We start from the raw sequence: 26956 nt of genomic DNA on the forward strand, positions 1-26956 counted from the left end.
GGATCGAATCTTCGCGCACCTTCACCTGGAAAATCCCCAGAGCAGGTCCATTGAGGAGAAAGTCGACCGCTAGCCATGCCACGTAGAATATCATCTTTTCTAGGAATCGGGTTCGCAGGAACTCGCACCTTTGCATTCAGGCCTCTAAAATCATGGACAATGCGCCATGCTCCGTTCTTGTTGCGCACGCAAATAGTTGGAGAGCAGTAGGGTGAAGAGGAAGGTCGTATAATGCCAGCTCGGAGCATCTCTTTTGTCCATGCTTGTATCGCCTCTTTCTGCTCCGCTGACAGCGGGAATTGCTTGCGATGTACCGGAATGGAGTCGGCCACCTCTATAGTTGCATCCATAGCATTTTGACGCGACGGTGGTACATCCGGCAGCTCTGATCGAAATACACGGGTCCGGTATTGCTACAACAGTGGCCATACCGGAGTCCCTTCGAGTTTCTTCCAGGCTGCGTCTGCCTTATCCTCTGATGGATTGTTGGCCATAATGAAACAAAATTCGTTGTCTGATTCGCGAAGGAGTCTCAAAAGTTTGCGCGCGTCGACTATGCGAGTCGCACCGCATCCACCGTGATGTCCGTGTTGATAGTAATATTGTAGTGTGCCGTCCTCGGTGTGTCGTCGTGCTAGATTGGCTACGCGACGTCCTCTGACTGTGCGAGACTTATTTGCAGGCATACAGGGGTGGAAGGAAATAACGGTTTTGTTCCCGGCGTGGTGCGTGGGCGACCGCCACGAGATAGTGCGAGCTGCCTAGTTGATGCTCGGATTAATACCTACTAGCCAAGGCATACCTAGTAGGATATCGCGGCTTTCAGGTACCTCCATCACCATCACGTGCGTTTCATAGACAGGAAAGTTGGGCAACGCTATTGAAATAGTAGTCTCTCGACGAGGCACAAGCACTGTTTGCCTGCGCCCAGAGTAATTTTGAGAGGTCGTTGTCGCCCGACGACGCGAAGACTAAGGTGTTTGGCGAGCTCCGGAGTAATTGCGTTGAATGAGGCGCCGAAGTCGATAAAAGTCGAGACTTCACGGCCGTTTGCACGGGCCGGTTGGTATAAGTAACCATACAATTTGGGAGTCCCAGATTTGACCTTGATATGAGCCAAACGCCTGCGACTGCCGGCGGCTGGCCGTACTACCGTATGGTAAGTAGTAGCAACGGCATTCTCGGCGGGGCGCCAGCCCGCCGAGACACCTAGTTTTTTGGAATTGCGCCAGCACCTCGAGTGGGGCAGTCTGGCGACGTATGCCCGAGTACACCACATTTATGACAAGTGGGTACAAACGTCGGTAAATTACCGGTTGGTTCCCTGGTCGCCGGAGTTGTTGCAGTCGTTACCCTCGAGCCCGAGGCGCCTCCATGAGCTCTACCACAGCGATTCTGGTTGCACCCTTTGGAGCGCGTTGGCGACGTGGGGTTGGGAGCCGGCTGTTGTTTCAGGCGCACCCGCTTCTGGGAGTCCTCGAAACGCTGAGCATACTCGATCGTATCTTGTAGAGTCTCGGGTATGCTCTGCGAGACATAGGCGTTTGTGTCGGCTCTGAGGTTTTGCTGGTAGAACCAGCGCTTGACCACCTCGTGCATTTCGGACATGACATCGGTGCCCAAAAATGGGACTACCATGTCTACAAATCGTGAGTCATCGCAATCTCTGATATCTGCATACACTGCAAAGTGCTCTTCAATGTGGAACAGCCACAGCTCGAAATCGTCATCCTGGCGGCCATAAAACCGAGGAGAATTAGCCTTCTGCTTCTGGTCATTAGCATGAAGTTGCTGCTCGTCCATAACCCGCTGGAACTGGCTTGCTGCGCCATAAACGCTTGCATCTGCTCGTTACTGGCCTGAATGACCGCCTGCCGCACTCCCATCATTCGCACGAACTCCAGAAATGATGTGATCGGTCTGTGATGGTGTTGGAGCTGGCGTTTGAGCTGGCCCAGCGGCGTGGCCAAACTTAGCAGGTGCACTTAATGAAGATCGTACTTAGTAAATAAAGTACGGTTCCTTGAAAGTATCTTGAACAGAGGTTCGCTCTAATTTCGAAATTATCTTGCACTCTGTGGAGCGAGACTTGAGTCTTGACTAGGAGCTTGTGAACTAGCAGGAAAAATGAAGACTGATCATTATAAAGGCGCCGGCAGCGCAGAGTTAGGGCTGACTACGGCTAGTTGTAGATAAAGATGTAGTTATTCTTGTGCGATGAGTTTCGAGGCGAGGTGTGTGCGATGCCTCGCGTATGTTTCTTGTCTGGTTGGGACTGTGCTGAGTGCATTCTTGTCTGCGATTGCGCGGGCACGGGTTATACTTGTGACACTCATTCTCTTATTCTCCGCTACGTTGTTGTCCAGCGTGCGCCGCTGGATCACAGGACGTCAATCATTTCAACCCATCGCCAATTTTTAGAAGCGGGTCGATCCCGTTGTTGAACTGGATGTGGAATTCAGTGAATAATATCGCTCTTCTTCTTGACGCAGCCGAACATAGTCACATGGGAAGTGATGGAGTACCTGTATAAGCAAGGTGCCGCTGCAGGATACAAAAACGCTATGAGGGCTGCAGTACTCATAGGGCGAGAGAATGTCATGAATTGGTTGTTGGGTCACTTCTCATCATGTCTCGCGAGTTTTCCACTTCCATTCCTCGTGTACGTCTAGATATCCTGCATTTTGTCAAGAGCACGTGCAAGCTGGCCAGGGTGCTTGCTGTCCACCAGATCTACTGTGCAGAGGATTTGCAGCCGATAGCTTCGACTTGGTAAAATGGCTGTGAAAACTGCCCAGAGTTCCGAACGCCTCGCGCGATTGATGTCGCCGTGAAATTCGATGCCTTGCGAATCGCGTGCTGGTTACAGTCTCCTCAATGTGCTCGATTTATTGTGGAAAACACAGGGTGAATGACAGCCCGTTCGAAATGCTGCTGTTCGTGGACACTCACTATTCCAACGGACCTTCGTAGAGGCGCTCTACGGCAATCTACGGCGGCACGGTATCAAAAGATCTGAGTTCACGACTCAGCGCCAGTCTATCACATTGAAAACTGGCAGCGAGAGAACTTCTTCTGACCACGAGGGTCGATGTCCGAGACAAAACACTAAATTGTCCATCGGGAGCGGCAGCGTCTCAAAGACGCGGAGGGATCTGGCAGCTGTCGAAGCAGAAATTCGGCTGTTAATGGATAGACTTCAAAGCAACACCATTATTATCGGACTTTATTTATTTTCTTTGGGAAAGGGGTCCTGTTTTATGAGACCACACGAGCTTGTTCATGCCGCATCTTTTCCAGTATGACAAACAATGACTACCTGCGTCGATTTCGCGCTTTGTCAACACATTTCCTGGACTCCCACCCAACCTCTTGCTTAGCGAGGCTTGCGATTCGGAACAGTAGTGACGTTGAACTGTGTACGGCAGTTGCGGTGCAGCTCACGGCGGTCTTTTAAATCGATGCGTATGGCAATTGCACGGAGTCTCGCACGTCAGTTAAGCAGTGCAGTCACTTGCGCATCGCACAGTGGCTCGGCCAAAAACTCCCGGGGTTTTAGAATGAGGGAGCCAGCAAGCGACATGTTAGCTGAGGATATTTATTCACTGACGCCGTTACTCCTTCCAAGACTCGGCTATCCAAGTGTGTTCAGGCCAAGGTTTATTCGACAGCTTCGAGCGCGGTTTTTAAATCGCATGGATCCTGCAGCTTTTGGGTTGACTTGATGGTAACTCTCCCACTGGTGACAACTGCCTCGATCTAAATTGACTCCTTCCTGGTATTCTGATACATCACTCGCCAATGTCAGAGTCGTACAGTGTGGTCGCTAGCATATCCGTATGGGCTCAGCAATAACGGTCCCCGGGTGTTACCTTGAGCTGCTTTCATGTGCCACTTGAGCATAAGTGGTCGACTGGCATAACGAGAAATCGCTGGAGGTGTTGTTTTTCTACAGTTCTTTTATTAAAGCGTTCATATAGCGACGTGGTTTTTCCAAAGGAAAATGCAGAAGATCGACATCTGAACGGATCGTTCAGGGTTGGCTCGATGAAAACTATCTCAGTGGCGAAACTAGTCTAGTTAGATTGAGCATCAGTTTGTTTTAGCTCTTTCATGTTAGGGTTTTCCATTTGTTAAAAATCCATCATCTATATTTTAGCCAGTAACTAGCAAGGTGAAGTGAGCCACGTTCTGCTAATCACTTTCGCACCGGATCCTAAGATCTCGCGATGTCGCGACCGTCGTTGCAGCGTGTGGATCTGATACTGCGCCGGCACCAGAGCGCTGCTGTCCTCCAACACATTGGCCCGATAATTTCCAGCTTTCTGGGGCCACCGCCGACTCTCTCATTGGCGGACGCGTGCAGCTTCGGCTCTATCGGATTTTTGGACTGGATCTGGGATATCTCGTCCGATTCCGGAAAATCCAAGTGGTCCCTCACCAACTTCCTACGAGCCATCGACGGCAGGAGTTCTACATGTTAGCAGTAGATTGGTCCGTTGATGCTAGTGTCACCCCAGTTATATACCAATGAATGAAAAGGAACACTAGTTGCGAGTGGTTGTGACTATGAGAGAGAAGGATGGATCCTGGCCATCGTTGGTCCTCTCTTGCTCGCCTAGCAAGCCGAAGTAGTCACTGAGTACCGAAAGGGGTTTTTCGCCTGCGGGCTTTCCCCGATGCAACACAACTTGACCTCACTCACTTTTGAATTCCCAATCTGAAGCTCAAGTGGCCACCACCTCCTACTCTACGTTGCTGCGTCCAGACCCCAAGCTCGACTCTGGTGCCGACGAGACCCGAGTTCTCGTACTTCCTACGGTCCGATGTCCACTACTCCCGCCACCAGTTCGAGAAGGCGGTGAAAATTGCTGCGGGTCGTGGGGATTTGGCGATTATTCAGTGACTCTTCGAGCATTTTTCGGGGTGTGAAGTGCCCGTGGAAGTGGTGGAAACAGTTGCCGGAGCGGGGCACCTGGACATATTGAAGTTTCTGATCATTCACGACGCTGGGCGTGATCCTTGTACCAAGAATGCACGTGCCTCTCCTGATGTTGGGAATGTGGTCCATTGGGGCGGTCGCAGTTTCGAGGTTGCCGTTCAGTTTGGACGACCGGAGGTCGCACGGTGGCTCTTTGAAAATACACACACCGGAATGAGTGATAAGCGACGTGAGGCAGCTATTCAATTGGTACTGGAGTGGGGCGACATGCAATTTGCGGGGCTGCTGGTGCCTCGGGGGAGGTGCATCCTAGACTATGCGGGACGTTCGCCTAGACCGGAGCTGATCGAGTGGAGATACGACTGTGGATATCTTAAGAGAGGCCCATACGCCTCTGCAAGCGCTGTTCGGGATTTGGTTCTTGCCGGGAGGTTGGGTTTAATGAAGTGGATTGCCGAGGAGCACCATATATCTGCGGATAGCTCATTGTGGCACGGTGCTTGGAGCGAGGCACTGATAATTGCGTGCTCGTGCGATAACATACTTATAATCCAGTGGCTACTCTGGGATGCAGAATAACCAAAGAGATGCGTCAGTTTGGAAAACTGGGCAAGTTTCTATTTGTTGCGGCCGAAGGAGGGCATACAAGAGTGATGCAGTATCTACATGATCAGGGCGCTGTAGATACTTTCGGAGACGCACTTCTAGGCGCGATCCGAACAGACAAGATGGAGGTTGTGATATGGTTGGTCGAGCATTTCCCGCAGTCCGAGCACATGCCAGATTTTTGTGTGCTGGTCGAAGCTGCGAGGCACGGGCGGCTGGAAATGCTTCAGTATTTCCAGAGTTTGGATCCAGCAACCATTCCGGGATTTTCCCCTGTCTCTACAGATTCACGGCAGCAACGAGAAAACCAACCGCAGGAAGATAAAGCCGTGCCTCAAAAATATAGGCGGGATCAGATTCGACTGGTAGCGGCGACAGACGGTCATCTACGAGTATCTAAGTGGCTGTGCACATACCGCTCGGAATGACGTTCGACAGACGCGATGGACGAAGCCGCGGCTAGTGGGCAGCTGGAAGTTCTACGATGGTTACACGAGAACCGACTAGAGGGCTGCACGACCAATGCACTAGACGAAGCCGCCGCAAATGGGTACTTGGACGTAGCTCAATGGCTCCACATACACAGATCTGAAGGTTACACTACACGAGCCATCGAGTACGCAGCGAGAAATGGTCACATAAAGGTTTTGCAGTGGCTCCTCCAAAGTTTACCTGAGGGATGTGTGGCGAATATCACTGACAAGAATTTAAAATGGTGCTCGAAAAGAGAGTTTGACTGTTGGAGTGATGCGATGGACATCGCTGCAGCGGGTGGTCACTTGAACGTGATGAAGTGGCTGCGTGAGAATGTGTTGGCAGTTTGTACGAAGAATACCATCGTCCAAGCTGTTTGCCATGGGTTGCTCATTGGATTCGACAGGAATACCCAGGATGTCCCCTTGTCATGGGAGACAAATTATTGTATGTGGCGAGCAATTTCGAATTGTTGCTGCTCCTCCATGTACACTATCCTGGTGTTTTCACGAGTCAGTTCATTGCAAACAGCATAGCAGCCTGCAGTCGCTCACATGATACCCACATTGCGCTCTGGTTGACTGCAGCAGCCTCAACAATCCTTTCCCCTGGAGCATCACAACCATAGAAGTGCCCAAATAACCACTCCACTATCGTGATGTCACCTCGGACAGCAGCTTCATACAAAGATGTTGAAAACTGCCAGCGATAGTAATGTGAATCGGATCGCAGATAATTAGTGAGCGTCCATCCCGGTTTTCTGTCTTCGATGGACAAACATCTCTCGGCCCAAATCCAGACCAACATTGCAACTGTTCTGAATCTACAAGCCTCGCTGAGTAACAGACTCGAGAAACAACATAGATATCGTTCGCGTGTTTGAGCTCGAAGCTCGGGCATAAACGCAGCGCAGAATCCACCTATGGCTATTCAGAAATGAGAGATCGAAAATGATAGGCCATGGCATCAATTCTGGGTCGGTTGGGATCAATCAAGAGGTTGAAAATAAAAAATAATATAAGTTCATTACGGCATTTAGCTTTGGTTTTAGTTCTGCAGCAGTTTGGGAAGATGCTTGCGTGCGTGGAAGCCCTTCTTCGCGCGAGTCCAGCGTGTCGAGATGTTGAAAGTAGCACAGGAGCCATCTCGTGTTTCCTTGACCCGTCACCAAACCTGTCACTCTCTGAGGCGTGCTCTCTCGGCTCCATCAAGTTGTTAGACTGGATCTGGGCATCCAGTTGCACTTCGATTGAATCCAGGCAGTCTCGATGGACGCTGACGAACTACCTCCGCTTGGATCCCCACTACTGTCACTTCCAGTTTTCGAAGGCGTTAGAAGACGCCACTGGGCGAGGTGATTTGACCATCGTGAAGTGGCTTTTTGCGCATTTCTCCGGCTGCGAAGCACCCAAAACTGTGGTTAGAGCGGCAGCGAGCAAGGGCCACCTCCATCTATTGAAATTTCTGTGGGCACATACTTGTCTAAACAGTGACACAAAGAAGAGAAAAAATATTTGCTATGGATGGTGAAATTCGTGCTGAAGGAAGGGATGGAAGTACCAACCACCGCGAGGGGGACGACGACGTCGTTCTGTGGGGAGATGGTGCCATGCTGGATGCTGCTAGAAACGGACATTTTGACGTTGTGAGATGGCTGTGCGAGGTTACTCCTCACGATAAAACGGGCTGTATCTACGACGGAGTGATTAAAGACGCTCTCCGCGCAGGAGAAGAAGACCTCGTCCAGTTCCTGCTTCCTCCGGGGCGATGTGTCTTGGATTACGCTGCGGATTGCCCGCGGCAAGACGTGATCGAGGGGATGTTGGATTGCGGGTATCTGCGTCGGGATGCTGAGCTAGCTTCAAGTGCGATACGAGATCTAGCGAACACCGGGCGTTTAGATTTAATGCAGCAGATTGCGCTGCTGCACTCTCCTCTCCCTACAGGCTATTCGAGCTTGGTTACGGCAAACCACTGGTACGACGCACTGGGTAAGGCATGCGAGTGCGGAGACCTGGATGCTCTCCAATGGCTCATGGAATACCCGATAGAAATCAGTGTGTGGCAGCTCAGTAATACTTTGCGCTATCGCCGTAACCCCTTTGTACTGGCGGCTGGAGCCGGTCACTGGGAAATTGTGGAGCATCTCTGTCGGCTGAAGGCCACGAACGAATTCGATCGTCGCAGTTTCTGGCTGCACGACGACACGGCTGCATTCCGAACTGCAATCCGCAATGGCCACATCAAATGCGTAGAAGTTATGGTGATGGCATTCCTGAACGCTGGGCGTCGTCCAGACTTCCCTCCGGTGGACGTTGCCGCCGAAAGCGGACAGCTGGGCGTTTTGAAGTTTCTGCTCGTCTTCCACCCCAGAGGAGCGCTACACCAGACGAGTGATTGGTGGTCTCAATGTCACGATCCGATATCCTGCGCAGCCGCCCAAGGACATCTCGATGTTGTCAAGTGGCTGCACGAAAATTATGTGGGAAATAACGGAACAGACGCATCAGACCGCGCCGCTAGGAATGGACACCTTGATGTTGTGGAGTGGCTCCATGCGAATAGGGACGAAGGGTGCACCAATGATGCGATGCACTTAGCTGCGATTAACGGGCATCTCGACGTGGTGCAATGGCTTCACAAAAATGGATATGGAGGTTGCCGGCAGCGTACGATGTGGGAGGCAGCGGGTTTTCGGCATCTACTGTAGACGTGGTGAAATGGCTGCACAAAAACCTACCGGAATGATGCACATGTACCGTTTCGATGGTGGAAGATGCTACAATTAACGGGCCGCTGCGAATCGCCTACTGGTTTCACAAAGAATTTCCTGCGTGTGTCCTAGCAGATTTTGGGAAAGTTCGGATCACCTACAACAAGGACAACTTCGAGTCGTTGCTCTTCCAAAATGCTCACTACCCGCACTTGGTCACCCCCGACTTTGCTTCGGACACACTACGATTCATTCTGAAGTATGGTTCTACGACTGAGCGCACTCACATGGCAAAATGGCTCGAAGATCATGTCAAGTGCCGTGAAGGTCACGGTAAAGGTATCGAGGTGACAGAGCTAAGATATTGACAGTCGCAAACAGCGGTAACTTGGTAGTAACATTTCAAGCTTTCAAAACGCTGGTCATCCACACAATCCGATTGAAGAAAAAATGTTGATTAAACTACTTCTCTAGAAAATTTGACTGTCCACGCACTCCGGAACGTTTTGCTTTTCAGAGCTAGCCGTCACCCTTCTCGTCTACTCAAAAAATGTACATCACGCTGCCGAGACTTTTTCATGTATTTTAATTCAACTCGTCAATCGACAGGAATTTCTACTAATGCTAGCACCTTATCAGACAAATCCAATGTTACGCTTAGCGCTCCATATTCTCCAGAACGAGATCTCGGAGCTCGAACCCGGTCCACGAGGGCGACACCACGATGGTCCGCACCACCTCTTGATCCCCGTCGAAGAAGATCATGTGGGGCGGCTGGGCGAATTCCGTCACCTGAGAAAAATACACAACCGATCCTCAATGCCTCTTGCTTCACCCACTGCGACGCGTACTACTGCAGCACCTCAAAGTTGGGCACTCCGTGGCGCTCGATCTCGCTCACGAAGGCTGAGAGGTCCGAAGCTGGCACGGAATGTGGAACGGAGCCCGCAGCTCCCCCCTCGCCACCGGCTGCGTGCTCTACAGTACGGTGCTAGCGCCAAACTGGTGGTACTTTGTGGTACGCTCTTCTTCTGCTGCTGCTACTGGCCAAGTTGAAGTGCCCAGCGCATGATCTCGGATCGTGGAGTGGTGCACCTAAATTATCGCGCGCCACATGGCGTCCGTCACTCCGTACTGCTTTCGCCCGAATAGCAGCCTGTGCGCCGTGTCTCTTCTCCCAATAGGCCGAAAATAGCGCTCCCTACCCCTACTAGTCAGACGCGGGCGTTCTCACCGTACCGTACGTCTCCGTGCTAAGTCCGCGTCCTCGTTGCTCTCCTCTTCCGCCTCTACCCTACCATCACTCCTCACAGGCAGGCCGGAGGCAGCAGCAGGCAACATCCGTCCGCCGCCGTCCCCGCCGCCGCCGCGCCGCAGCAGCGTGTCCCCGCCCGTGCCGCTGCTCCAGTCCCCGCGCGCCGAGATGCGGCCTCCGTACAGCCGTCCGGCGTCGTCGTCGCGCTCGCTGGGCATCTCGTCCTCGACGCTGTCGGACCCGGACGTGAACATGCTGCAGGAGAGCGCGGCGAGCCTGGACGTGCCGCCCGCCGCCTTCCGCACGTGCCTGGCGTCCACCACGCGCTGGTTCCAGCTCGTCATGTTCTTCGCCTTCGTGGTGGCGCTCGTCATGGCCATGGCCAGCAGCTACGCCAACCTGAGCCCGGGGCTCATCTGGGGCGGCCTGCTCTCCGTCTTCTCCGTCTTCTTCGTCATCCTGTCGTACGCCAGCGTGCCCAGCTACCGCCAGCACCCGAACCCGCTCGTCTTCTGGCGCACCATCGCCGACGCCGTGTTCGTGCTGCAGCTGCTGGCGCAGCAGTTCGTGCGCTGCCTCTTCTTCGACTGCGTGCCGCTCTGCAGCAGCACGAACCTGCAGTGCGGCTGCAGCACCGACAGCGGCGCCGGCTCCACGTGCGAGGTCTTCGCGGGGCTCTTCGAGTTCACGCTGCTGGCCTCCGAGTGCTGGTTCTTCTGCATGACGGCCAACCTGCTCATGAGCCTCACGAACCCCTTCACGGACTTCAAGCGCAACACGCGCATGTTCCACCTCGGCTCGTGGCTCGTGCCGCTCATCCTCGGGCTGCTGCTCATGAACACGGACGACTGGGCCGGCTACTCGGACCTGGGCGTGTGCTGGACCAACGCGCTCAAGAACCTGCAGGCCGACAAGATGGCCAACTGCCCCGCCGGCTACGAGGTCACGGACAACTTCACGAGCGACTACAAGGCCGTCAACGCCAACATCATCAGCTGGCTCTTCTTCTACGTCTGGATGGGGCTCTTCATCATCTTCGGCATCGCCGTCTGGGTCTGGGCCTGGAAGCGCCTGAGCGAAGGCATGCCCGAGACCTACGCAGTGCGCGTGCAGAGCATCAACCGCGCGCGGTTCAACGTCTTCGCCGTCACCTTCTACTGGATCATTGTGGTCATCGTCTACATCAAGTTCCTGTCGCGCGACCGCGCCAAGCCCGACAAGAGCAGCGAGCTGTTGAACTTCCTGATCGCCGGCAAGGGCTACCTGGACCTCGTCATCTGGTTCGCGCTCAACGACTTCCACGTCGCGCACTTCACGCGTTGTCTGGGGGAAAATACCGGCGAGATCGACGTGGATCTGAACCCGCAGGTGAACGCAGCCCTGAGACGTGAAGTGCTTTTCTACACTACGTCAGGTATTATTCAGGCCGTGCAAGCGGCAGAACGGCTGCCTGCGTCGCAGCGCATCCAGCACTTGGCGTTGTTGCCGCAGACCAAGGCCACGAACGTCACGACGGCCGCGGCATTCACGGCGGTTCCTGTCAGCGAGAGTGGGAATGCTGCGCATCCGTCGGCCGCGTACGCTGCCTACCTTCAGCAACAACAGTCGAACAGCGCGGAGCGTGAAGGTACAAACGGCGCTGGAGCTTTTGATGAGAACATGCGTGTGGCGAAGAACTCGCCGCGTACCAAGACCTTCCACGACTACGAGCCACACGCGTTCAAGAAGATTCGTGAACGCTTCGGAGTGAACAACGAAGCGTACTTGCAGGCACTTTCGGCCACAGCCAAGGAGCGTTTGAGTGAAGGTGCTAGTGGAGCCTTCATGTTTTACTCGGCTGATGGATCTCTTATCGTGAAGAGTACCAGCAAGGAAGAATGCTCCTTCCTCCGCAGCATCGCACAAGACTACGCTGATTACCTGTGTGCTAACCCTCGCTCGCTGCTACTGCGCTTCTACGGTTGTCATTGTCTCGAGCTGTACGGCAAGCAGTTCTCGTTCGTCGTCATGGCTAACCTTTTCGATACCGATCAAGTGATCCACTCGCGTTACGATATCAAGGGATCGTGGGTAAACCGCCACGGCGATCTACCCAAGCGTGGTAAGAAGGTTACATGCCGTCACTGCAACCGCAAGTACATTTACCAGAATTCGGCCCCGGAGAACGCTAACTGCACGGTCCGGTTGGGCGGCCACGAACCAAACGTAGTCTTGAAGGACTCGGACTTGACGCAGAAGTTGAATCTTGATCGGGACGTGGCTCTGGAGCTGTACCAGCAGCTCTGTGCAGACTCGCAACTGTTGTGCTCGTTTGGAATCATGGATTACTCTCTCCTGATGGGCATCAACGAAGTGGAATACGTGGTGGACGAAGGTGGTAATAGCACGGACGACGAGACCGATGCAAACACACCGACTCAGTCAAGTTCCCCAGGCATGAAAGCTGGGCATAACCAGCAACGATCCTCTGTATACAACCCGTTCACGGAAAAATCGATGATGGATCCACGCAGTGGTGGTGTGCAGAATTTGGCCAGGTCGAAGGGGCCACCGCCCGTCCAGGGTCCGTCGTCAAAGGCTCGGCACCACGCAAGTGTATCTTCGAATGTGGGATCCTACAACGCGCGATCAGCGCTCGGCGAACCAGTGATGCAGCGAAAGGCTTCAAAGCCGCGTGAATATTCGAGTAGTCGCAATGGACGACGAACCGCGAGCAACACATCTTCGTCTGGACGCCGTCTTCCGCGCTCAGGCATGCGCATGGCTAACACCGTAGTTGGCCCTGCGTACTACCATCTTGGTGTGATCGATATTTTGCAGACTTGGACATTCCAGAAACGGATGGAGCGATTCTTCAAGATTGCCTTCAAGGGCGTGGACGGCGATGGACTATCTGCGATCCCACCGAAGCTGTACCAGGCGCGCTTCCAGCTCAAGATGGCCGATATTCTCGGTGTGGAGGACCTCGTGAGCGGCGACAATGCCAACCTTGACCTGTTTACCCAGCAGAACTCGCACATGGATGTTGACACGCAGCAAGTGGATCAGCAGTTTAATATCCAGTCCATCCGGTCATTGGCATCCTCGGAACTGGTAGCAATCAACCCCTTGGACTCGCACTACGCGAACAGCGGGTCTTCGTCGAATCTGCGGCAGCGTAGCACGGAGAACTCACAGTCTGTTGGGCAAGATACGGAGGAGTACACGGGCATAGACTACCACTTGTAAAAATGTCCGATGCAACGCCGACCAATGATGACCGTTGTAGCTGCCGAAGGACGAGAAAGCTCCAAGTACGAGATGATCGGGTGAAGGTATTCGCAATGCCTGCCTATAGACCAGGCTCACGAGTGATGATAGAGTGGAGTAAATTGGAGAAATTGGAGTTCGGCAAACCGACCCCAGTCTCGATAGCCGACAAGGTGCAGCAATTTTAACGATCCCATCCTGCAGAGGATGCTTATACGAATGCATGTTAACAACAACAACAACGAGAAAAACGAGTTGCGTTACTGTTGCGATTGGTCAGGGGGAGAGTGAGAGTATTCGACCCCACAATGTTTTGGCCTCGCAGTTTTTCTTCTTCGCAGAATCCCGGAGCGATGCTAACTGTCGTGAAATTCGTGCTACACCAGTACGAAGCCAACGCATCCCTGGAGCAAAGCACCCGTGCTATCTCCAACTTCTTGGGTCCGTCGCCGTATCTCTCACTCAGTGATGCGTGCAAGTATGTCTCCACCGCGCTGTTGGAATGGATCTGACTCGCGCTGTTGGAATGGATCTGGGATGCTAGCTGCACTCGTCCTGCCGACAGAGCACCCGGGTGGTCTCTCTCGACCTTTTTGCGATCGGACCCGCATTACCGCAACTGGCAGTTCGCCAAATCACTGGAAGCAGCGGCCAGTCGAGGAGATTTGCCAATGGTGGAGTGGATTTTTGCCCACTTTCCGGGATGTGAAGCCCCAGAAACTGTGGCCGACAGAGCGAAAGAGAACGGCTATCTCCGTGTGTTGCACTGCTTGTTGGCCCATAAATCTCTGTCTCGATGCCAAGGCAGTAATCCTATTGTTAAAAATGAGGGCACAGTGAACTTCAATGGTGCTACCAATTTCTGGGCCAGTGCAACGATAATAAAAGCCATCGAGAACGGAGAGCTCGTTGAATATCTGAACGAAGGACTACCTCTGGGCAAAACGTCTCGAGTGATTGCTATCAAGCATGCTTTAAGTCTTGGCGACCTCCGTCTTGCAGAACAGTTACTACGGAGCGGTAGATGCTTGCTAGAATATGCTGCTGGTTGTCCAAGGGTCGAAGTGATTGAATGGATGCTGGCCTGTAAATATTTGCAGCGCGATGAAGAACGAGCTGCCTCGACATTGCCGGGTTTGGCATCCAGTGGAAGTTTGGGTCTCGCGCAGCAAGTTTTGCTTCTTCATTCCCCTCTTGCAGATGATGGTGGGCGTTGGAAAACTTATTGGGCTCACGCTATTTACGAGGCTGGCACATGTGGGAACACTTCGATGTTGCAGTGGCTTGTAGAACAGCCCCTGGGGAGGGGGCGCGCGTTGAATGGCTTGTAGAACAGCCCCTGGGGAGGGGGGGGGGGCGTTGAATCAGCTATCGAAAGAAAAGTCAACCCGCGACTTAGTTGCTGTAGCGACGAAGAGAGGTCATGTGGAGGCGATGGATTTCCTTTACAAACAAGGCCTCACTTGCAGATTTTATGCCGCTATGCGCGCAGCGATTGAAGGAGGACAGGTCAGCTCTGTCAAGTGGCTACTTAGCGCTTATTCCTATGATGACAAGTTTATACCAAAGATCAGAGCAATTGACAAATGTGCCGAGTATGGCCATCTCGAGATTTTAAGGGCTTTTCATGAGTGGAGCTTGTCAATCGAAGCCGAAAGAGATAAACGTAGACGGCTCAATCGAACGGATTCGTGGTGGGCTTCTGCAAAAGACCCTATGTTCTGGGCTGCAAGAGGTGGCCATCTAGAAGTGCTCAAATGGTTTCAAGCGAACCGCGTGCAAAAGTGCGAGGCTGACACTATGGACGTTGCAGCAGAACACGGGCATTTAGAAGTGGTGAAGTGGCTTCATCTGAATCGGTCCGAGGGATGCACGGACGAGGCGATGGGGTTGGCTGCGAGCAACGGCCATATGGAGGTTGTTCAATGGCTGCACTGTAATTGCCCTGTAGACTTCCCTAGTAATCCGATTCCGATATTCATGGCTGCGAGATACGGACACTTCCAAACAGTGAAGTGGTTGTATGAAAAGTATCCGACGTCTGTCTCACCCAAGGAGATTGACAGAGCCGTAAGATCTGGTCATATGCGCATCGCATGTTGGCTGCAGTCACGGTTTCCCGAAAACAAAATTGGTACCGGTGTAGAACCTTACAAGTATCTGGTTACTGTGAGCGGCTTATGAGATTCTGCGAACGCTTTCGAGGTGGTGCTTTGTCTTCACACGTGCTACAAGTACGCCCTCACTAAGCTGCTTGTATGCGAATTGCGTGAAAGTATTTCCGATGAATGGCAAAAGAATCTGGAGTTACTGGCTCACCTACAACACTGGTTGGATGAAAACTATCCAGCTTCATCCTGAAAGAAAAAAAAAAGAAAAACAGCAGCTTTGGTGGCCAACTAGCCGCCACTGTTCTGCATATTTTCAATGGAGGATTATTGTTTTTTTTATGAAGGTATTTTGTTGGAATTTAATTGAGAAGCTCCCTGCCGCCTATTCGAAACGATACCACGGCGGTGAGTACTTCGTTGCCATATCGCGAAAGGTTGTTTTACAGCTGTTTTAGCAAGATTTTTGATGGGGAATTTGCAATTTGGTCAGGTGTTTGACCTGGAATTTGCATTTCGGTCAGGCGTTTGCTAATCAGTCAGGACTTGCGAAACTTAGCATTATGGCACTCCTAAAATTAGAATAGCTAACCTGCAGCAATACAACCGACGCCCCACTCGCTTCCACTCAAGAAGTCCTAGTGGTGGAGGACGCAAACGATGATGTGGAGCTTGCCGTTGGCATGGAATTCCCCAGCATCAAGGAGCTGAAGGCTAGCGTTGCGCGATACTGCGTTGTTCACGGTTTTGAGCACAATAAGCCCTCAAATCGACGCGACTTCATAAAAGTGGTCTTTTCATCACATGCCGAGTGTTCCTTTCAGCTGCGCGGATCGAAAACAGCGGTCGTGCGTATAACCTATCTGGACAAAACTCATTCTGCCACCCACGTTGCGCACACGGATCTACATCAGCGGCTACAATCTCAAGTAAGCCAGGCATTCTTGGTTGAAGTTGCTCGAGATTGCATGGAGTGTAACCGAGACGGGAAGAGTCTGAAGCTGGTTGCCAACTGGGCGCGCAGTGCTGATGGGCTAACGACTTCTACCATGCGGCTTGGCGTGTGTTGGAACAGTTACAGGAGGGATCGGTTCTCAGCCTACAACACAGCTATCCTTTAAAGTTACTTGGATATGTTCGTCGTACATAACCCCGGAACGATTGTAGCTTTCGAGCGAACCCACAATAACAAGTTCAAACGATTGTGTCTCATTTACGGCATTTATACGGACACGCTCCAGTATTGTCTGCCAATAATTGCTCTAGATGCATGTCATTTGCGTGGAGCGGATAATGGTACTCTCTACATTGCCTCTACGATGTTTGATTAACTTGAATGTCAACAAGAAAGCAAGACGCAAACGAATGGTGGTGCATCTGGGAAACGGCAAGTTTGCTGTTCAACGCACGAATGGTTTGGATCGGATAGTTGACTTGGATGCGAATCATTGCACCTGTGGTCTTTGGGCGGAGTATCAATACCCATGCGTGCATGGCTGTGCTGTGCTCCAAAATATGCATTTGTCGGTGTTCACTTCAGTTGCACCCTATTATCGCTATGGATGCCTACAAGCCATCTTCGCCAACTCGATGATCCCTATAGATATCGAGTCGGCAATCGGTGATGGCACGACAGAAGGTCCCGAATCATACCGTAGATCCACTCGCCCATAAAAACCAAACGGGCACGCAGCCGAGGAGAATGTATACCCGACGACTCGCCGATCGTCTGCTCACGCTGTCGCGAAAGGGGTCACAACATTCGGACCTGCGAAAGAAGACAACAACTGGAACTACATCGTCACCTGGGCCCTAGGTAGCTTTAGCTTCGCATTTACTTCTACTTGAAATACATTAATCAAAACTGCTCCACTGAACCCCTTAACCGTTGCCGGGGTCGACCAATCGAATGGTCTATTATTTTTGATGCATAAGGGGCAGCTAGCTGATGAAGTAGTGACCGCCACAGTCCCCTTGAGACTCTCGCGTTTGTGCTCGAGTAGCCCTTGGCGAGCAAATTGATGAGCAGTGTGAGCAATACGCGGGACTGCTTACCAGCGGCAATGATGCGGGTGAGGTTTCCGGTAGCCCCATGACTTCCATGCTATATGATATGTTGTGGAGTGGCGGATGGGCGTCGGTTGCAAGGCTGCAGGTTAGCTATTCTAATTTTTAGGAGTGTCATAATTCTAAGTTTCGCAAGTTCTGACCGAATAGCAAACGCCTGACCGAATTGCAAATTCCCAATCAAACACCTGACCAAATTGCAAATTTCCCATTTTTGATACACAAGAAGAGCAGGAACACTTCCCGAGGTAAATTCACAAAATGATTAATTACCTTACAACTGGTCAACTGGAATCCCTCCATTCGACAATTTGCCTTCAAGCAGCGATGTCTTCTCCACTGCTAGTCGTCAGTTTGGTGCTGCGCCACCAGAAGGAAGGCGCTACCCTCGAGCAACTCGGACTGAAGAAGCATGCATGATGTGGACACTTGGACTTCATGAAACAAGCTGGGAGAAGTACGAGCGGCTCCGGGGGGACGGTGACTGTGTATTTGTATTTGGTTCGAGGAGATGCTAATAGCCAGCGATCCGCCAATACCGTATGATATTGAATTGGGTCCATCGTCTGCCAGTAATAAAACTGCTATTTCAAGAGAAGATCCTATACTTTTGCGTATTAGTGGAAGCTGTGAGGCATGGGAGGTTGATAGTGCTGCAGTGGTTCCAGTGCGCGGTGGCACTGAAAGTTCCGGGCTTTCCTAGGTCAATTCCGTGTTCAAATCCTCCTGCTGGGACCAAATACTTTCATGCTATAATGGACGCTACAGACAACACGCACTCGCAAGGAACCCGCTTCTCGTCGGGCGCTATGATAGGACGATCAACCGACGCTATAATTTACGAGTGGCTCGACTCCGTGGGAAATGACACTTGTCCTGGTTTCGAGTAGTTGCTCGACAGAAGCACTTCAAAGTATTCAACTTGAATGAGTCTTTTGCCTGGAGATATTTGATTTCCTCTCTAGTAACCCCATAATTGATATGCTATAAATGATGCTAGTAGTACATCAGGGAAATTGTTAGTTCCGAGTAACGTATACAATATCTCACGAGACTGCTACCGATTACAGATCCTTCACAAAATAGAAACCCGATCACGTTTTAAAATTTGGATCAGAAAATAAAGGCCCTGCACAAATATAAACCCAGTGGATTGAGGAGCTCAGTAACGCACTTGACGACGTCGAAATTGTCGACGATCAGGGTGAATATGCATTTCGTTTATAACGTGACGTAATACAGAACGGGCTTTGATGTACCCTTTTTCTTATGATCGCAGGAGCACTGTGCTCGACGAGATAATACACACGATATTTAGAGTATTGTAGCACAGTCAATATTGCGAAATAGCACATTCTAACCCGATACATTTGTAGCGGAGGAATTTTCCTGCAGTTGTTATGGAGTGAATCTGAAAAAATGTATTCTTGTCGAGTTTGAGTTATTTCTCTAAGAGTGCCTCTAATCAAGGCACTTGCCGGAGTTTTTAGTAACTCTACACGGTTTAGAAGCCCCCTCCCTCCCAAATGTGATTGCTTGTTGTGAGCAAAAGTAAATAGTCACCCAGGTACTATTCGGTGAAATCCGTTATATCGAAAGGCATCATTACAACTTGTAGCAAATCTACGACCAATCAAGCGGAATACAAGGGCCTGCTTCAAGGGCTGCTTCATGCTCTGAAAACTTCTAATTTGAGGCCAATCCACGTCGTTGGGGATAGCCAACTCATCATACGGCAACAATTGCACCGAACCCCACCGAAGGCGGCACATTTACGCACATTGTATCAACGATGCCGCGTGCTGGCTGATAAACGTGGCGTCCGATCGTGGACCCACCATTTGCGAGCCTTCCATGAAACGACTGACGCCATGCGTCGCCGCTTCCTGCCGCCCAATCACGAATTTGTGCTTCGCGAGCGCATGTGGACACTCAACCAAAAAGGGACTCTGCACGTCTACATCGCAGAGTTTCAAAACCTGCTGATTCAGTGCACCCAGCAAATCTTGCCACTAGAGCTGCGCTTCTACTTTCAGCAGGGGCTAAAACCGGCGACTTCGAACCATCTGCGTGAACATCATCCCAGCAATTTGGATGAAGCAATGGATTTGGCGCTTCGTTTCGATCACTCAGGTGTGATGGCTCCACTACCGAAGCGTGACTGGGAGGCAAATCCCATTTGTCACCGTTGCAAGGAGCCGGGTCATATTGCTCCCAATTGCACCAAGAAGTAAGCCTTCTTTTGAGGGGGTCATGTGACGGATTCATGTAACTATACATGATTCGTCAAATTCTTCATACGTAAACTGTCAATTGGTACATTTGGTGTACACGTCAATTGATAATTTGACCAATGATAGTTGAGAAGAAGTTTTTTGTCATTAGTTTAGCGAACGTAGCTACAACAGGGTAGTGCTGCAACTTGCTAGCGACAGTTAAAACTTAATGTCATTCCTCAATTTACCATCGTGTGTGCATTACTACATAACACTCCCCCATTTCGAGCATCCCATCGCCAGTTTCCCCGGACGGAGCCGATTTCCCTCAATCAGCTATGCCAGTAAATTAACTCGCCTCGGTATGCTAGATTGGATTTGGAGTCCAGTTGCACACCATCGAAGCCAGGACTTCAAAATGCCCCCCATCGATACCAATTCGGGGAGGCGCTGCACTACGCTGCTGCAAAGGGCAATCTGGAGCCGGTCCAGTGGTTGTTCACCCACTTTTGGTGTTGCATCGCACCTGCGAATGTGGTGGAAGTCGCCGCCCGAAATGTGACGTCGGTTGATTCGCCACTCATTTGAAGCAGGCCCAGAGCAAAACCACTCCGTTATCCAGTGGATTCCCCGACATCACGAACAGGCAACGCTGTCATATGGAGCAGCCGATCCATTCTGCTCGCTATCAGATATCAACACTTTGGACTTGCGCGGTGGCTGATCTACAGCACACCGCGGGCACCCGAAGGCGACGAAGTGACGAGCTATATCAGCGCGGCTTTGTGGGAGAACAGCACGGAGCTCGCCGAGAGATTAGTGCCGGGGGCCGGAGTTTTCTAGAGTTCGCTCGGACAAAATCCCAGCGTCCAGACCATCGAGTGGATTCTGACGTGCGAATATCTTCGACCGGATGAAGACATTTATCCGTGGCTTTTATTGATTCTAAGATCGACTGGATCTGATGCAGGAGGTCTAGGGATTTTGTGCTTCAGCTCGTGAGAACATTGACGTGAATTTGTGGCTAGGCCGCTGGGCTGACGCGATGAGAAAGGCTGCTGACCGCGGGAATTTACCGATAGTGAAGTCGTTGGCGGAGCAAACCGTCGGACGTGTGGTGTCTGTAAACAAGGGTCTTCACTCACATTCGACTATTGTCTATAGGGCAGCCAGACAACATCATTTTGGTGTGGTGCTGCAGTATCTTTGCGGATAAGGTGAGGTGAATCCGTAATTTTTCATCGTGCAGCGATGGTCTTTGCGATCCAAAACGGGTGCATGGACTGCGTAGTGTGGTTACTTGAACACTACCTGTTATTTTTAATTAAAGGCCCCTCTGCACGTGATACTATCGAAGCAGCAGCAACGCATGGAAAACTGGAGATTTTGGAGTATTTTCACGGGATCGACTTTTGAGATGACTCTCGAGTGACGCCGATACACACACTTTTAATCTCCAGGTGCCCATCATACATGCCTAGGACCAATCCTTCAGCCATCAATAGTTATCGCAAGATAGATGTGAGGATTTTGGATTGATTAATACTGATAGATTCACCGTGAGTTTTCCTTTGAACCATTTTTCGATTTTTGCACAGCGTGGACGTCGTGCTGCATCTCTTTCCAGCAGTTGAAGCCCTTCTCCACGTTGTTGATGCTATCAACAGTTGTATATATATATTAGCACCGGATTTATCGCTAAGCGATGCATGTGTCTTCGGGTCTCTGTCACTATTAGACTGGATATGGAGTATCAGTTGCACCTCCTCGACTGAAAGAACGCCTGAATGGTCCCTGACCAACTACTTGCGGTCTGACCCATATTACAATCACTGGCAATTTTCGAAGTGTCTCAAAGAAGCCGCTGCTCGGGGGCACTTAAACGTATTGGAGTGGATTTTTACGCACTTTTCACATCGTGAAGTGGACGAAGAAGTGGTGCGGATGGCAGCAAAAAATGGTCACATTAGCGTTCTACAGTACTTACTCTCTCGCGATGCACAACGGAATCGGGGAAAACGTCAATGTCGTGCAAGGCGTAGCGCTGTTGGTGACCCTGAATGCTCGAGTGGAGTCGAAAACATTGTCGTAAACTGGGGAGGAAATGACATGGTCCAAGCCGTTGAAAACGGTCATTATGAAGTGGCACGATGGCTCAATAAATACACATCAGATGCAAACAAACGGAGGAAAATGAATATCGTTGTTGAAAAAGCCCAATCCCAAGACGAGCTCGCGCTTTCGCGGAAGCTACAACCTCCGGGATGCGAGTACATTTCAGATTACGCCTTTGTCACTGGACAGCCGGATGCAATTGCATGGGAGCTGAGTCGAGGGGTAGTGCCGTCTATGCAGGATGCACGCGTTGCGGTGGATAAACTGGCTGGTCGTGGTGAACTGACGTTACTTCGACAACTTGTGAATATTTGCTTCCAATCATCACCGAATGGAAACCCGTGGCTAAGCGATGATTGTTTTGCCCTCACTAATGCATACAGGAATGGACGGCTTGCCGTGGTGCAATGGCTAATGAAGAGCCCGGAAGGGCAAGCAGTGCCGAAAAGGGAAAATAATATCCTTATGGTGGCGGCTTTCGGATGTGGTGGAATATCTCTGTTCGCAAGGTGTATCGGATGTTCGCGGGGAAGCATTCATTATGGGGATTAAACAAGGAGAACTGCGGCTCGTTGAGTGTTTGATTGCTCAATTTTCCTACGCATCCACGGATGGCAACTTGACTCCATTTTTTTGTAGTGTGTATGCTCACGGGCGTCCGCGGCAGGAGCGACGGTCCATCAGTCTCAACGAGCAGTTTTCGCTGGAGCTCGGCCAAGCTATGAATTGGGCTGCCTCTTCGGGATTCTTGACCATGGTGCAATGGCTACATGAACACCACGCTGTAGGGTTTACACAAGAAGCCATGAAGGGTGCAGTACACTTCGGCCACCTTGACTTGGTGAAGTGGCTGCATGCAAATTGTGTGGAGGCTTGCACGCCTGACCTAATGGATAGTGCTGCTTTACATAGTGACATGAAGATGGTGCAATGGCTTCATACAAACACGTCAGCAGGGTGCACCACACTCGCCATGGATGGTGCAGCGCTTCATGGTCACTTTGGCATGGTGAAGTGGTTGCATTCAAAGCGATCGGAAGGTTGTACATCTAATGCCGTACAGTTTGCGCTGATTAAGGGGCATTTGCAATTGGCGTCATGGTTGCTAACTCATTATCCAGAGCACAAAACGTTTGATGTCGAGAAGGATACAATCAGGGGTTTCGAGATAGTCTTGTTCTTGCATGCACACGAGCCGAAGGCGTTCACCACAGAAGTTTGTCGCAATATTGCATGCGTCTGCTCATCGGATGTCCACGCGTGGATGCAGAAAATCTATCCCATTCCGTGAACGACTGCCAATTGTGCTGCAATGCGAGGTATGGTGGAAAGTTCATCTTGCATGGTGGGTAACCGTTGAGTGCAAAATACAACAGGATTGCTGACAATCGTTACGATACCTGGCTGAGTGCAACATACCTCGATAGTATATGAAATGGTGCCACGAATCATAGATATCTTTTATGGAGTCGGTAGCATTGCTGTTTAGACACCTCCGGCATCTTAGCTTCAAATTTGCTACCAGAATTTTCTCACTCAAACAAAGGAATGAACCCGTAATTTCCGATATAGTCGATGGCTGTTATCACAGCTGAAGAAATCCCGCCCCCGAGACCAAGGAAGCAGCCACTTAGCAATGAAGGGAATCGTCGCTGGAGCACATGATCTCGCTTTCTCCTGCAGTGCTGTCACGTGAAGCATCGTGGGCCTTTTCGAGTAGTGCTCGCGCAGAAACAGCAGCGGTTCAAACAGGTGACGGCTGGAAATGTTACCTAGACTGGGAAAACGTGGAGGAAAGTGTTCAAAACAGCAGAGCACGACGCGAAAATGGTTGCTGGCTAGCGCTTTCTCGACTTCAATTCCACGGTGAGAGGAAATGCTGTAATATATATATATATATATATTCGGGCACTGAATGAGCGGGTCACTCAAGTATTCACCTGTGACACCGCCGTTTCAGGTAGGTGGCATGTCAGGCAGCGTTTCAATTAAATTCCAACAGAATTCCTTGATCCGAAAAAAAATAATCGTCCAATAAAAATATGCAGAACAGTGGCGGCTAGTTGGCCACCAAAGCTGCTGTTTTTCTTTTTTTTTCTTTCAGGATGAAGCTGGATAGTGTTCATCCAACCAGTGTTGTAGGCGAGCCAGTAACTCCAGATTCTTTTGCCATTCATCGGAAATACTTTCACGCAATTCGCATACAAGCAGCTTAGTGAGCGCGTACTTGTAGCACGTGTGAAGACAAAGCACCACCTCGAAAGCGTTCGCAGAATCCCATAAGCCGCTCACAGTAACCAGATACTTGTAAGGTTCTACACCGGTACCAATTTTGTTTTCGGGAAACCGTGACTGCAGCCAACATGCGATGCGCATATGACCAGATCTTACGGCTCTGTCAATCACCTTGGGTGAGACAGACGTCGGATACTTTTCATACAACCACTTCACTGTTTGGAAGTGTCCGTATCTCGCAGCCATGAATATCGGAATCGGATTACTAGGGAAGTCTACAGGGCAATTACAGTGCAGCCATTGAACAACCTCCATATGGCCGTTGCTCGCAGCCAACCCCATCGCCTCGTCCGTGCATCCCTCGGACCGATTCAGATGAAGCCACTTCACCACTTCTAAATGCCCGTGTTCTGCTGCAACGTCCATAGTGTCAGCCTCGCACTTTTGCACACGGTTCGCTTGAAACCATTTGAGCACTTCTAGATGGCCACCTCTTGCAGCCCAGAACATAGGGTCTTTTACAGAAGACCACCACGAATCCGTTCGATTGAGCCGTCTACGTTTATCTCTTTCGGCTTCGATTGACAAGCTCCACTCATGAAAAGCCCTTAAAATCTCGAGATGGCCATACTCGGCACATTTGTCAATTGCTCTGATCTTTGGTATAAACTTGTCATCATAGGAATAAGCGCTAAGTAGCCACTTGACAGAGCTGACCTGTCCTCCTTCAATCGCTGCGCGCATAGCGGCATAAAATCTGCAAGTGAGGCCTTGTTTGTAAAGGAAATCCATCGCCTCCACATGACCTCTCTTCGCCGCTACAGCAACTAAGTCGCGGGTTGACTTTTCTTTCGATAGCTGATTCAACGCCCCCCCCCCCCCCCTCCCCAGGGGCTGTTCTACAAGCCACTGCAACATCGAAGTGTTCCCACATGTGCCAGCCTCGTAAATAGCGTGAGCCCAATAAGTTTTCCAACGCCCACCATCATCTGCAAGAGGGGAATGAAGAAGCAAAACTTGCTGCGCGAGACCCAAACTTCCACTGGATGCCAAACCCGGCAATGTCGAGGCAGCTCGTTCTTCATCGCGCTGCAAATATTTACAGGCCAGCATCCATTCAATCACTTCGACCCTTGGACAACCAGCAGCATATTCTAGCAAGCATCTACCGCTCCGTAGTAACTGTTCTGCAAGACGGAGGTCGCCAAGACTTAAAGCATGCTTGATAGCAATCACTCGAGACGTTTTGCCCAGAGGTAGTCCTTCGTTCAGATATTCAACGAGCTCTCCGTTCTCGATGGCTTTTATTATTGTTGCACTGCCCCAGAAATTGGTAGCACCATTGAAGTTCACTGTGCCCTCATTTTTAACAATAGGATTGCTGCCTTGGCATCGAGACAGAGATTTATGGGCCAACAAGCAGTGCAACACACGGAGATAGCCGTTCTCTTTCGCTCTGTCGGCCACAGTTTCTGGGGCTTCACATCCCGGAAAGTGGGCAAAAATCCACTCCACCATTGGCAAATCTCCTCGACTGGCCGCTGCTTCCAGTGATTTGGCGAACTGCCAGTTGCGGTAATGCGGGTCCGATCGCAAAAAGGTCGAGAGAGACCACCCGGGTGCTCTGTCGGCAGGACGAGTGCAGCTAGCATCCCAGATCCATTCCAACAGCGCGGTGGAGACATACTTGCACGCATCACTGAGTGAGAGATACGGCGACGGACCCAAGAAGTTGGAGATAGCACGGGTGCTTTGCTCCACGGCGACATTGGCGGGGTGATAGCGCAGTACGAACTTCAAATTAGTGAGCATTGCTCCAGAAGATTTTCCTTACGGTTTCTTGTGCAACGTACAACTGGCTGGAATTGAGAGAAAGAGCGAAGTATCGGCATCGCAATTTTCTTGGTCCAAGAACCTCAATCTGAGTGTAACTTGATAATCTGATCAAGAAATTCAAATTTCAGCATAGAATGTAGCAATACATCTGCAAAATCAGTATGTGACGTGATCGACTAAAAGTGTCCCCCGACGTCCCCCTAGAACCACCGCTTGTAGCCGCTGCGGACCTCGTAGGTGCAGGTGTCCTCGCCCGTGAGGTGGTTCCTGCGCTCGAACTTGACGTAGAGCTCGCCCGAGGGCAGGTGCTCGTAGTAGATGCCCCCGAAGTCGATGCGGACGCTGTCGCCGTCGGGCTGGTCGGGCGCCTTGCGCACTTGGCGGTTGAAGCAGTCCTCCTGCGGGAGCACCCCGAGCAGCTTGACGCTGCGACAGCCACTGATTACGCATCCGGGCTGGGTGTAAGTCTCCAGCTTCACGACGGCCGAGAGTCTGGCGGGCCGCTCGGCCGCCTGCATCACGAGCGTCGCGTCCGTCGACACGTTCACGGGCACCACAGTGTAGCCATATTTCACGTGGCTCACGCAACCGGGGGAGCCGTCGGCGCAGCGGTCCGCGGCGTGCGGGTCCAGCACCCACTCGAAGGCGGAAGGTTGGCTCAGTTGGCGCAGCCCTGAGGCGCTGCAGACCGCGGCCAGCGACGCCAGGAAGAGCAGGACGGGCGCCGGCATCTTTTTGATTCTGATTCGCGCAAAAATCCGAGATGATTGGCAAAAATCCGACATAATCCTGAATTTCTCAGTTTTTAGGACTACAAAAATACAGTATTGCCTGATTAATACCATATAGATTTCAGCATGGTTAGGAATCACGCAAAGGTAGGCATCAGTACCATTGTTTCTGATCGTTATGAGAGGGAGGGAGGGAGAGGGTCCCTGTGGGAGCGGAAACAACGCCTGTCGTTAAAGAAGCCCGGATCTCCATCCGGGACAAAGCGGCCATGGCTGTGACACCCGTCCCCTTTAATTAAAACCCTACCCTAGTTGGCTCTTTTCCTGAATTGAAATTCTCTGGGTTTTTGATCCGTGTTAGCGGAGGGGTCAATTTCATACAGTACCATTTACATGCCCCTATCTCGAC

The 26956-nt window shown here is 51.2% G+C and overlaps 3 protein-coding genes across 4 annotated transcripts; 1 reads left to right on the forward strand and 2 right to left on the reverse strand.

The window, feature by feature from the left end:
- Positions 1–9392: 9392 nt before the first annotated feature.
- On the reverse strand, positions 9393–10076 carry IUM83_16770 (uncharacterized protein; the record flags this gene model as incomplete). Its single annotated transcript, XM_067941675.1, has 3 exons — positions 9393–9527; positions 9598–9656; positions 9980–10076. The coding sequence occupies 3 exons, from the start codon at positions 10074–10076 to the stop codon at positions 9393–9395; spliced, it is 291 nt and encodes a 96-aa protein (XP_067781238.1).
- Positions 10077–10158: 82 nt separating this feature from the next.
- Positions 10159–13218, forward strand: IUM83_16771 (phosphatidylinositol-4-phosphate-5-kinase (PIPK-D1/GPCR-PIPK); the record flags this gene model as incomplete). Of its 2 annotated transcripts, none has more annotated exons than XM_067941676.1 (1): positions 10159–13218. In XM_067941676.1, the coding sequence occupies one exon, from the start codon at positions 10159–10161 to the stop codon at positions 13216–13218; it is 3060 nt and encodes a 1019-aa protein (XP_067781265.1). The 2 variants fall into 2 exon arrangements, with proteins under 2 accessions (XP_067781265.1, XP_067781266.1); XM_067941677.1 differs by having other exon boundaries at positions 10606–13218.
- Positions 13219–26016: 12798 nt separating this feature from the next.
- On the reverse strand, positions 26017–26547 carry IUM83_16772 (Acyltransferase family; the record flags this gene model as incomplete). Its single annotated transcript, XM_067941678.1, has 1 exon — positions 26017–26547. One exon carries the CDS (start codon positions 26545–26547, stop codon positions 26017–26019), a length of 531 nt encoding a protein of 176 aa, XP_067781264.1.
- Positions 26548–26956: the final 409 nt, after the last annotated feature.

The sequence above is a fragment of the Phytophthora cinnamomi genome (genome assembly GCF_018691715.1).
Source record: "Phytophthora cinnamomi strain GKB4 chromosome Unknown Contig119, whole genome shotgun sequence".
In the NCBI taxonomy this organism is placed as follows: domain Eukaryota; phylum Oomycota; class Peronosporomycetes; order Peronosporales; family Peronosporaceae; genus Phytophthora; species Phytophthora cinnamomi.